At 47.0% G+C, this 12443-nt stretch overlaps 1 protein-coding gene across 2 annotated transcripts; it reads right to left on the reverse strand.

Annotated features, from left to right (window-relative positions):
• Positions 1–7665: 7665 nt before the first annotated feature.
• LOC308201166 (C2 calcium-dependent domain-containing protein 4C-like) lies at positions 7666–11597 on the reverse strand. 2 transcript variants are annotated; one of them, XM_080608135.1, is made up of 2 exons: positions 9634–11597; positions 7666–9095 (listed from the first exon to the last, which is right to left on the reverse strand). In XM_080608135.1, exon 2 carries the CDS (start codon positions 9038–9040, stop codon positions 7739–7741), a length of 1302 nt encoding a protein of 433 aa, XP_080464261.1. In that variant the 5' UTR covers positions 9041–9095; positions 9634–11597; the 3' UTR covers positions 7666–7738. The 2 variants fall into 2 exon arrangements, with proteins under 2 accessions (XP_080464261.1, XP_080464260.1); XM_080608134.1 differs by lacking the exon at positions 9634–11597 and adding an exon at positions 9309–9611.
• Between the last annotated feature and the right edge of the window lie 846 nt (positions 11598–12443).

Genomic DNA, 12443 nt, shown 5'->3' on the forward strand with positions numbered 1-12443 from the left:
ACTTGCTGGCATGACAAATCATTTCTGCCAGCTGGAACATATCTATTGTCCAGTAACTTCCATCCAGTCCCATTCCTGAGGCAAGCTTAACTCATTCATCGCTAGCAAGGTGTCTTTAAAGCGGATGTCTAAATGAAGCCATGTGTATTTGTAGGACAATACAGAAATCTTCCAGACTCACATAATCCTTCTGGCCTACAGTTACTAAATGTGCCCATTCCTTCCCAGTAGAAATATTTAGGACAAGTCTTAGGAAACTCACTATTGAATTAGATTTGTACTGAAGTTTTACACAGACTTGGATAATGTCTGGTGCTCCCAGTGGATTAGGAGTAACTCTCAATTTTACCAGCTTTTTCACATTAATGGTTTTGTTTCAGATTCCTATGGATGAAGCACATACTCCAGCATCCTGCTATAAAGGCAGCTGGGTGACAGATCTGGAGAACAGTTTAGGAAATTTTCTGAACAGAAATCAGAAGTTTTTACAAAGAAAGATGTAACATGATTTCTCAGCTGCATCGCATCCTCTGTCAGGGCACTGGGATACTCACCCTATTGGGAAGTGACACTCCCTGCTGAAGGTCACATTCACTTCTAACAGCCCCATGCCCTGAGAACACACAAGGGGCACAAATTCCAGGTGCAACTCTTTTGTGGCATCAAATAAGGCTGCCTTGCACTGCTCAGCTACCCACACAAAAGTAGCTCTCCTTGTGGCCAGCAATAAGCCAGGAGACTGACAACAAGCAAGTATTAACAACTGTGGATTTGAGGCTACAGCCCACTGAGCAAACGGCACATCGCCACGCTCCTTGCTGGTTTGTGCTTCAGGCACGCTTCTGCCCCGCTGTCTGCAAGGGATGAACTCAAAGTCTGTTTTAGCTGTTCCAAGATGTGAGGCAGTGAATATTAAGTACAAAGCTGGGCTAAACAGCTTTCTCTGAAAAACCCCAGCAACAATTTGAGACAACTTTTCCATTAAAGATCATCTGTGGAAGCTTGGCTCTTCCTGCAGGTCATGCCACCACCACTACCACTCCCAACTAACTGATCCAAAACTGCCTAACTGAATTACTGTCTTGGATCAGCTTCAACACTTTAGGCAAAATAATTAAGGGTGTGAGAGTCAGCAATGACCACAGCTGCTCTTTCATCATCACTGAGAATGCTTCTGCCAACACTCAGCATGAGCCATTTGCATTCAGCAGGCTCTAACATGTGATTTGCCCACCTGGGCTTCAGCCTCAGCTTCAGCACAGCTCAGCAGTCCCTACAGGCTGGGCAGCAGGTTATGTGGAGCCCATTTTTAACATCAAAGTTTTGTCACACCAAGTAGGTGTGGGAGCGGTGCTGGGGCCTCCAGCTTAGCTGTAGCTCTAGCATCCAGCACAACAAAAGCCAGCTGTGCTTACTTCCCAACTCCTTTCCCAAAATTTGATGACTGGGATGCCAGCAGAAAGCAAATCTGGCAGGCACAGCTCTTCTATGGGCACGGGGCTGCTAGAATGGCTCGAGCTAAAGCGCACTCAACCAGGGTATCGTCTAGAATCACAGTTATATAAATAATATGGTGAAATCAGAGAAACCTCAGACAAAATTAGGCTGTCTCTGGCATTTCAAGGTAATGTCTGTTATTGTTTTTACTGGGATGATAAATTGAGGTTTATTGCTTGCTGGAAATTGCTAATGGTTAGGAGAGGAATGTTTGACCAAAAACAGAACAAAGATTGAAGTTAGATTGTTTCAGTTTATGGAACTGTGCATTTTGATAAGGGGATAACAGAAATAATGATGGGAATTTGAGCAGCACCACTCTGAGCTACCCCTTCTCATCCTTCAGCTCTGCATGTGAGAAAATGAGCACCTTTAATATGAGCCTCTTACCCAAGTGCTCTTCTCAGTGTGTTTCTCATCTATTATGTCAAGGCAAGGAAGGGCTTATCCTTACAGGCAGCTGAGGAACCTGGTGAGACAGCCACAAGCAACCCACAACACTTAGGGTTATGCAAACATTGGAAAACTATACTTGTGTGACCTCCTGGACTTCACAGCAACAGTTTAAACAGGCTGTGTGTGACCTGTTTCCCTGTACATGGCTCCTCAACTAAGCAATGTAGTGAAGACACAGAACTTTGGCTGGCCCTCTTACTTAAAAAAAAAAAAAAAAATGCGCGCTACTCTTTTGTTACTTGCAGTGAGAAGAAGCCACAGCCTTCTCATTTACCTTGTGTTCTTTCAAATGCTTCCTGATTTTGCCCTGAAGAGGCTGAGAAATGCAAGTAGAGAAATCATTTAGCTTTAACAGAAAGGAAATGAGCTGGAAAATCTTGTTCACTGTTTTCTGTCCAGTACATGTGATGCTTGGCAAGGTCAGGTTCTCACTGTACCACTCAGGATAGCTAATTTTGTAGCATGACAACATTTATGGCCAGAAATAGAAAAGGAATAGCAGAGGGAGTTAAAAAATATCAGAAGATATAGCTGTTTAATCACTTGTGATGGTATCAAGGCAAAAAGAGGCTGTCATCTCTTTTCATTCCAGTTTGTTGGACCATTCTTTTCATTTCTGGGACTGTGTTCAATTTCCAGTTGCCAAATACCACCAGCAATGTGAACTGTAGCCATTTCTGTTCCTCACAGGAGCAAAGAACTTCTGGAAGATCTTTTCCTCTTATAAGGATTCCCTAAATGCGAAGAAACTGGCAGCATAAAGAATGACTTCCATAGCAATCCCAGTGGATGCAGACACGAAGGACCAATGCACAAACCCAAAGCAGCCCCTGTCCGCAAGCAGTGTGCTTCTGTGCACAGACCAGGCTGAGGTCTGGTTTCGGGCATCTGCAGCTCTATCTCCTCCTGCCACCTGGGTTTTCTGTCAGTCCCTTTTCTGCACAGTACATCAGTTCACAGACATTTCTGCAACATTCAGCTTCCTTTTACCTCCACTGTGATAAAGGATTTTCCATAAAGATTTAAAAAGGAAAAAAGATTTTTTTTCTAACACACTGTTAATAATGTTAATATTTCTAGAGTACATTTCATTGACAATCAGCATTAAGTCTGTATTGAAATGCCATCTTATTTTAAAACGCAGACAAAATCTTGTGGGTTTTGTGTGTTTGTGTGCGTGTGTGTGTGTGTGTGTGTGTGTTCAGAACACATAATAATGGAAGACAGATAGCATTTAATTATGCCATTCATTTTGTGAACGTAAGGCTGCTGTTTGTTTTAATCAAACATCCTGCTACAAAAAGCCATCAATAGATGTGACTCATTACCTTTCCTACCTTGGCCAAATATTGTGCCCAACAATTTGGCCCCCTAAGCAAGCTGGTGGACCTCTGACCTAGATGCAGGACAAGTGGGCATCTCTGAAGCAGGTGGTAGGTGCTGGAGAGCACTAGGACAGCCCAGCAAGCACATGGCCTGTGGCACAGGGTCCCAAGCAGTCCTGAGGAGAGCAATCCTGCTTACATAGATTCCTCTGGGACAGCTTCCCTAGCCTGGGGGAAACAGCCTGGAAGCATGAAGACAGGTTTTGCAAAGATTTGTACATTTGTTAAGCTGTTCTTTTTTCCTCAGTTTTCTGAGGAAAATTAAAGTTACTTGCAGCAATTAATAGTTAGGTGAAATCAGAAGAATTTCTGCCCGTGAGACCCCACCATACTTTCAGTCTTTCATCACAGCCACTGCAGTGGACTGGAAAAGCCGAGGGGCAGCCTCCTTAAAGAGCTCCCCCTGGAAAGGGCTCAGAGACAGCGGGGGTGCCATTTTCAGCAGTGCCTTTCCAGAGCCGGTCTGAAAAAACAGGAGCAGCTTAGAACAAGTGGTGCAATACATGGAATGTGATACTGCAGTCACTGAGCCGCCTAATCCCTGATCTACACACCTGTCCTCTTAGGCTTTTGAGGTCATAGATATTTGCTTCCCTTGGTGTTATTCCTAAACTTTACGTGAAAAGCAGCATGGTTATAGGGACTGTTTTACCCTACTGTACTTCAGTATGTTGCACCACAGAGTGGAATCTGCACAGATTTGTTTCTGGACCTTGGATTTATAATCAGAAAAATGGCATCAAAATAAAGGAAAACATAAGACTTTCTTTGCGGTAACGTTTGTCCCCAACCATTTGAAGAGGCATGCCTAAAATAACTCTATTTGAAAAGGCCAGCACAATAAGTACTTCCCATGCAGCAGAAACAGATAATATTTGCTTAGCAAAACAGGAGTCCAGGACCTTGGCAGAAAGAACTTCTTTTATCAAATATTTGTAATTCTTTTAAAACACAATGTTGCCAGGTGATCTGGCCATCCAGCACCACTAAACAGCACTGACCAGACTACCCAAAACAGGAGTTCTGCTTGAGAGAGCCATTTAGGGTAGCACATTTTTATAAGTGGTATTTTAAACTTAGAAAACTTCTGAACAGGGCATTTCTTCACTCTGAGGAGTTGTTTTCTAGTGCCAGGAGGTGGATTTTCTTTCTGCTGTTGACTCTCATATCAGCACTGAAGCATCATGAGTCTTTTCCAGGTTGAAGTATCCGGTTGCCTTCTTGTTTGCTTATGCAGGTGTTTTACGTAATAGCCCCAAGACAACAGACGCTATTGGAAAGCAGCTGCAGCATAGGCAGTGTTGTACAGTTCACCACTTACAGTTCAATTAACCTCTAAGAGCAAAAGAAAATAAGCCCTACAATATTTGATATTAAGGCAAATCGAACTGTTCAAGTTGTATTATGGCTTTGCATTGCTAACAAAAACAGTGCCCTGATAGGCAACACCCCAAAGCTCAGAAGGAATCAAATACCCCAAAATGTAAAAAGATCAAATAAACCCTGGGGAGGAGAGAAAGGGGAGAAAGGGAACAAAATTCCTTTCCTTCCAGCATTACACTCAGACTTAGTCCTGAGTCTGACTAATGAAGCTGAATAAGTACTTAGTTCAAAGTTCTCGTGAAGAAGTTCTCTCTCTGAGAGAAGAAAATTATCAAAGAAAAGCTGAAGTTACATTATTTACCAGAGAAACACAGGCAAAGTCCAGCCACCCTCCCAAGCTTAAACTCTGCCTTTGAATTAGGTCTGCAAGTCTGCTGCTGCTGTCAGCTGAAGCAGCAAGTCATCCCCTGGCAGGCAGGTCTGTTGTCAAACCTCTGTAAGGAGACTTTGTCAGAAATTAGTCATTTTTAAAAAGCATTAGAAACAGCTCAATTCTCATTCAGCTGACCAGAGACAAAGAATTTTCGTCTTCAAATACCTGACTAGATGAACTGGAAACTTATTTTCCTATTACAGGAAGGGAGGGCTTTCTCCAAGGACTTAACTCCTTCCCTGCACGATGATGGATGAGACTTTACAACCACCTGTCTTCGATGCCAGAAAATACGCTATGCCCATTCACCTGGAGAAGAGAAGATTCAGGAGAGATCTCAGAATTGCATATAATGGGATGATGGGCAGCGATAAAGAGGACACTGCTCACAGCAGCAGTCAGGGGATTCAGTCTCCAGAGGCCCCTTTCCACCTCAGCTGATCAGTCATTCTGCATCCCTGTCACAGGGCAGGTAGATACACACTGCAGTGTGACTGTGAGTGAACCTCTGAACTGTTGTACTCTGTATATCTCAGCCTCTTTCTCCATGTGGGTATACCTGCAAAGAAACCTTAAGTCCCAAGGACTAAAATTGTGATGGTGGATGAGTGATCAGCCTGAAGCAGAAGCATTTGACTTCCTATGGGGAACTCCATACAACATGAGAGAAGTAGGAAGAAATGGCTCTTTTGTAAGTCATTTTGGCATGCAACGACCATTTAAAAAGGCTTCATTTCATTTGCAGCAATCTTAATTCTTCCTTGAAGTCACACTTTTTAATTTCACATCTCCCCACTACCTTTTTATTTTTGCTTATAGTCAGTTTGGCCAGATTCAGGGATACAAGTGACAGTGCATCACCTCCTGCTGCGCAAACATGTATTAGTACATTTAATTCTCTCCTTTAGCACAAAGGAATTATTACTACATTTGATTTTAATTAGCTTCTGGGAATATACTCAGCCATTCCCCTGTGCAAGTTGTGCTTTGTACAAGGATTCTATTTTAAACATCTCACATGAGATGGATCAAGGACTAGCAATGAGTATTTCTGACCACTTGTCATCACAGTTAACATCCTTTGGGCTTTTTCTGCTATACCAAGGAAGAAAATCCTTCCTGGGGTGGTAAAGCCTGAAAGAGAATCAAATGATTAGGTGGCCAAGCAATACCACAACCTCCCATGAATAGGCTCATGATTTGCAGGCAGTTAAACTCCTGCCAGAATAGGGCAGGGGGAGGATCTACTAGAGATCCTTTTGAAAGATCCTTAAAGCTGTCGATTTTGGCAGACGCAAAGCCCTATTTCTACAGCCTCACAATCAACTCTGAAAAAAAAACAACCCTTCCTTTTCCGTGCCCCAGGCCTGCGTGGACTGTTCCCCCATTAAGGCTTATCTACCTTTCACATAATGAAGCCTGCAGCTTAATCAAGTGAGGCAGCAACAGGCCTGGATTTCCAAGACTGAGCTTCTGTCTCCTTGCACTTGCACAGCTGCAGTTTCTACAAGTTTATTTGTTCCACCCAGTCCCCAGTTCACCACAGCCAAAAAAAAAATAAAGGGGGGGGGACGACCCTTCAAGCATGCAGAAGCTCTGTACCTTTGTGATTCTCATGACACTGAAGCAAGCACTTCAGCCACTCACCATTTGCTGGTACAATATGGAGAAAGATTATCCTAATTTTACCATAGTGCCTTGAACAAGGTACATAACAAGTCATTAGCTGAAGCGGGAATTCAACCCAAAGATCCAAAGCTATCTTTTACCCATTCAGCACTGATATCCTATCCGCCTCAGTTGAAGAAACGATGCAATAGCTGAATTACTGAGGGTCATAGCTCCAGGGTACATTCCTGACCAAAACATAATTACCTGGCAACTTCATCCTGGCAGCTGCAAAATCAACCATGGAAAAGAAAGGTAAATGAAGATATTAACGGTGCTACAGCGATCACCCTCTCCATAGTGACGCAAGGCAGGAGCCACCTGACTGCTTAATGTTGACAATATAGGTCTGTGAGAGAAAGAGCCAAGCCTGCAAGCAATGACTTTTAGCTCGTGCTGATCCTGTTATCCTCAAAACACGGAAAACCGCTAATGCCTGCTTTGGGAATACAAATTCTCCCCCCCACTTCCTAGGAGAATGGCTGTTCCCTAAACAAACCTTTCTCTCCCTCCCCAAACACAGGGCACATTAAACCTTCCTTTCTGTAAATGAGTGCTGTTTAAACGGTCTATTTAACTAATGTAATACCTAGGAGCTGTGAGAGTTCAGCACCTACTGTGTGCACATGCCACCTACGTGCTTAGGGACCAGAGGGAGTGAAAAACAACCCTCCCACCCCCTCAAAGCCATATACCAAACAGTTTGGACTTAATAAGTGCTTGATGCTTTTTTATCCTAAAGGCGAACTAGCTCTTCTCTCCCCTCCTCCACCTTCACAGGCAGAAGATCTGCTCCACAGCCACCTTTGAATATAGCACCAAATGCCTTACAGAGCTTGAAGTGTTAAGTAAAATAAGTTACAACAGCATGAGAGCAATACCAAACAACGTAGTGCTTTGAAGTACCCTTTAACAAAAAGAACCAAAACTTTATTCAGTACAAAACTTCCAGTATACAAAATAACTGTTTGAAGTATTACAAGGACAACATGCTCGTTAAAGACAATTCCCGTTCTCCTAAGGTGTAATCCCGTTTCATACTGCACCCTTTGTTTGTGGCTTTCATCCTCACAGAGAGGCTGTGAAGCTCTTCTTCTGTAACACCATCAAAAAAGAAGTCCTCATTAAAGATGGGATTCCTGCTTCTCTTTATAACAGTGCTTCTCTGCTTCTGCGTTTTCCCTGGTACCAGGGAGAAGGTGATGCAACAGTTTATGTTTTTGGGGTCTACAGAGTCATCATATAAACCTTCTGCACTGATCAGGCGGATCCGCAGCCTTTCATTTTCTGAGCAATATTCAGCTGACAGCCTCAGCATGCCTCCCTTGTCCATTACCACTGTGCTCTCTCCCAACAGTCTCTCCCGGCTGTGGGTAAGGTCCAGGGGAAAGATGGGAGAACAGGACATGCTAAAGCTCCGCGCGGCAAGCAGCCCCTCTGAGGCCCGCCTGATGGCACTGGGGCTGTTATCAGTGGAGCTACTCTCCTCTGTAGACAGAGAGTTGTTCCTGGCCATGCTGGATTTGTTCTTGGCTTTCAGTGCTCGGCAGAGCAATCCCTCTTGGCTTCGTGTCTTGACCAAGGAGCAGGGTTTGGGAGGCGATCTGCTGAGAAGTGGGGAGCTGAAAGGAGAGGAGTCACTGGAGGAGGCAGTATCGCTGTCACAGGCACTTTGCCTGTGCAGGGAGAGGTGCTTAGGAGGCAGCCTTACAGAAGCAAAGCTGATAGCAATAGGATTAGACATATTCCCTTTGCCACTGAAAGTGTTAGCTCTGGATCGAGGCAGCATCAGGCCGGGCAGAGCACCACATGTGTCGCCATGGAAGATCGACTCCTTTCTCCTGGTGTGTGGACTCTCCAGCAACGTACAGAAGCCATAGGAAGTGGGGGCTCTGGGGAAGTGAGGCAGGGAGAGTGCCGCTTGGGACTGTGGGTCTGAGTTGGTGCTTTCTTCCTCCATGGTTGGGATCTCTTCAGCACTTTCCACCTGGATGAGATGGGGCAAACAAGAGCTGGAGCTGCAGTCAGAGGAATTAAGATCTGTGTCCTCCAAACCGTGGCGCTGGTGGGAGCCAGGGCCCTTTCCAGGAACAGAGGTGGCCAGCCTGGGGGGGATGCAGAATTCCGGGATTCTGTCCGGGGTGAGCACGTTGGGAAAAGCAGCAGCCCCCAGGTGGCCTTTTTCTAGCACGTTTTGGCCGGGGGGCAGTCCCAGGAAGGCAGGGCAAGGGAGGCTTCTGTTTTCATGGGATGCTCTGATCTTTTCCAAGAACCACATCGCTGTAGCCAGCCTGGGCGTCCTCGGAGGGGAACAGCCGAAAGCACAAATCCACCTGCAGACACAGAAACACGAAAGTACATGAACACCTTTCTCGGATGCACAACAGCAAAGGGGGCAGCGGGGATACCGCGAGCGGCAGGACCGGCACCGGCGCAACCCGCAGCGCGGCAGCAAGCGGATCGCGCCGAGAGGGCGAAAAGAAGCCACTCGAGAGACCCCACGGCAGCGAGCCCTGTCTAAGAGCAGGACAGAGCTCTGCACGTACCTTGCCGAGGGAAGCCGCGCCCCGCAGCCCTCTCCTGCCGCTGCCGCTTCCCCGCACCGGCCGCCGGCCCTTTTCTAGCGGCGCCGGGCGCCTCCCACCGCGCCACCGGCGGAGGGAGGGAAGGAGGGAGGGAAGGAGGGAGAGGGGGCGGCAGCCCCAGCTCCAGCCTCAGCTCCAGCTCCAGCCCCAGCCCCAGCCCCAGTCTCGGCCCGGCCCCGCTCCGCGCTCCTGGGGGTGGCCAAACCCGGCCCCGGAGCCAGCATCACAGCGCGGGGCCCCTCGTCCGTGCCCTACCGCCGGCGTCCAGAGGTATTAACGAACAAACCCGGGACAAAGGCGGGATTGTCTCTCTGCTCCTTTTCTTCTCGAGATCCTGGCGGGTGTCCAGCGTGAGAGCAGTAGGAAGAGTGGATTGCAGTTTTGCAAGCTCAGTTGAAAAGAACTTGGTCTCTTTTCTGCATCTGGATATGTGCCCCCCTCTGCTTGTTATCTACAAAGAACATGAGATGACCAAGCCCCGACCCAGTGTCCTATCACTGATGCTGAGCAGCAGCAGAACTGGGCATGCACGTGAAATGAGGAGAAAGACGAGGCAAAGGAACGCTCTGGCAAGTCACCTTGAAATGGAATATCTCCAAAGCGCAGGCATGCGTGACCCTTAACAGACACTGCGCAGAGCAGGTGGGATCCATGAACTTTACCAACACAGCTCTGCAGTGCAGCAGGGCACAAACGGGCCTCTGCAAACTCTTTGTAATTTCTCTGCAAGCTCCTAATAGAAACCCTAACAGCAAAACCAAAACAGCCTGCCAGAGAGGTTAGCTGAATACTCAGTGGAAGCTGTATGCCTGTAACACACTGACAGTAGACAATTTTGTCTTTCCTTTTCTCCCTGAAGAGCTGAAGTTCATGTTTACTCAGTGCTTGGAATAGACTGGATATGCTCAGAGGAAACAAATCTAGTGGGTTTCAGGGGCAGGGAACATTTTGAACCTGCTGAAAGGTTTATATAGGAACACACATGTTCTGGGGCTGAGCCTTGCCTCTCCTGCTTGTTTTACAATTAAACTTCACTTTTATAATAGTCCTCTAGGGGTTTAAATGAGGGGGAAAAAAATCTGCCATGCTTTGTAAAAGAGTTGAGGACACCCCAAAACATCCTAATAATGTTTCAATTGTTAGTGCTTCTGCAGTTTACTTCAGTGGGCTTGCTTGTTGTGAGTGTGGTTCAAATAATCTCTGACTGAACTGAGAGGCTTAGAGGGGGGCTGGCCCTTTCCCCAGCTAATGGGACTTTTCAGTGGCATGGGAGGAGAAGACAGGGGGATGGCTCCTTCAGGAAGCAGAGCTGTGAGGCACACACTGGAACTGTTTCAGACCAGGCAATATGGTCCTATACGTGTCACACCTTACATGTAGTATCTGCAAAGTGAGCCTCTTCCCAATGTGCACACCTCTGCTTTTAATAACAATAAAAGATTGGCTTCTAAAAATGGAGAAAAATTAAGGAATTAGAGATCTTTAGTAGGAACATTATTACTTCCAGTGATGGTTCACACATGTTCTCCTGATACGGCAAGTACAGCAACTAGCATCAGGCAGCAGTGACAGAAAGTAGCCACCCTGTTTTAGGGACTTACTTTCCACTTAGTCTCTTGAGGCTTCCTGTACACCCAGTGGAAAATCCCTCGGGTTTCCCTGAATCCCCTCTTCCCCTAAGGCCTGCGCATTACAGCCATTTGCCAGATGGCTGGCGTGCTGGGAGCTCAGCAGCGCTGGAGTACTTGTACATCCCCCCTGGAAAGAGGCACTCAAACGGATGATTAGCTCTTTAGCTTCCTGCGTTCAAAAGCTTCTCCTTTCCTTGATTAGTTTCAGACCGTAATTAAAAACCGCTGCCAACGAGGCTTCCTGTTGCTATAGCAAATTTCTGCAGCGAGACACTTTGAAACCGGAAGGGATCTAGCTGGGGGCACGGCTTCACCTCAGCTCCCGTCCCGGTCCCTGCTGACACGCGGGGTCCGGCCGGGGGCTGCACGAGCCGTGACGGGGGGTCCCCCTCCCGAGGAGAAGTTTGGGGTCTGCCGGCGCCGTGCCCGCCCTGAGCCCAGCGAGGGACCGGCCCCGAGCCCCCCCTGGTGGCCGCGCCGCCTCGGCCTTCCCTTCTGCCTGTCCCAGCTCCCTCAGCGGGCTGATTCGGGACTTGGCTTAGCCCTGGTTGCAGTCTGCTGTAAGCAACAGCAATGTGCTGCTTATTTATTAAAAAAAAAAAAGGTGCCCGTATACCCTCCCACACACAAACTACCCACCCTCTCCTATTTCTGTCAGGGGAGGAGAACAACATTACCCTGCACAACTGCAAGGCCTGTGCAGTGCAGCTGTTTCGGTAGAAGATAACTGCTGGAGTAACGATGGAAATTCAGAACTGGTTTCCCAGTCTTCATCTCTGGCAGTGATCAGTTCCAAGGGCTGGGTCCTTGCAGTGCGAGGGGGTCACAGGGGGAGCGACAGGAGGCCTCGCGCAGCAGATGGGCAGCAGGGATGTGGAGTTCCCCTCGCAGGGGCTCAGCACAGCCACCTCCCTCACAGCCCTGTGGAGGGACTGAGGGTGGGCTCCCTGTAGAAGGCATCAGGGCCCGTGGAAAGGTGAGCTTGGTCACCACTCAGGCTCTGTCCTTCCTGCTCAACATGTCCAGTCAAGATGAGTGGGAAGAGAAAGAAAAACTTCTGCTCCACTGTAAACAGGGAATGTGCAAGGCAGACATAGATGAGGGAACACAAAATCTGACATTCTTAAAGCAGGAGAAATGGCTTAGTGCATTATATTACCTCACATGATATATGCAAAACTTCCCCAGGCTTCTGTGAGAATAAATAACCCTGTTCAGTTTCATTTTCCTAAAGAGAACAGCCATCATCCAGCTGTAGTTTCCTGAAAAAAGCCTCAACAGACTGAGAGGCACTTACGTTTTTTTCAGAGATCAATATTGTGAGCAAATATTTAGCACATTGATTCATTCCTGTCATTTTGACATAGGTGAAAGATAGCTACTAGCAGTCTGCTCACCATTTCCAGCTTAGATCAAGTCACTTTGCATAGCTTATATAGATAGCAATGCAATGTAGTTACAGAGG

The sequence above is a fragment of the Anser brachyrhynchus genome (genome assembly GCF_964034855.1).
Source record: "Anser brachyrhynchus genome assembly, chromosome: 11".
Classification (NCBI taxonomy): domain Eukaryota; kingdom Metazoa; phylum Chordata; class Aves; order Anseriformes; family Anatidae; genus Anser; species Anser brachyrhynchus.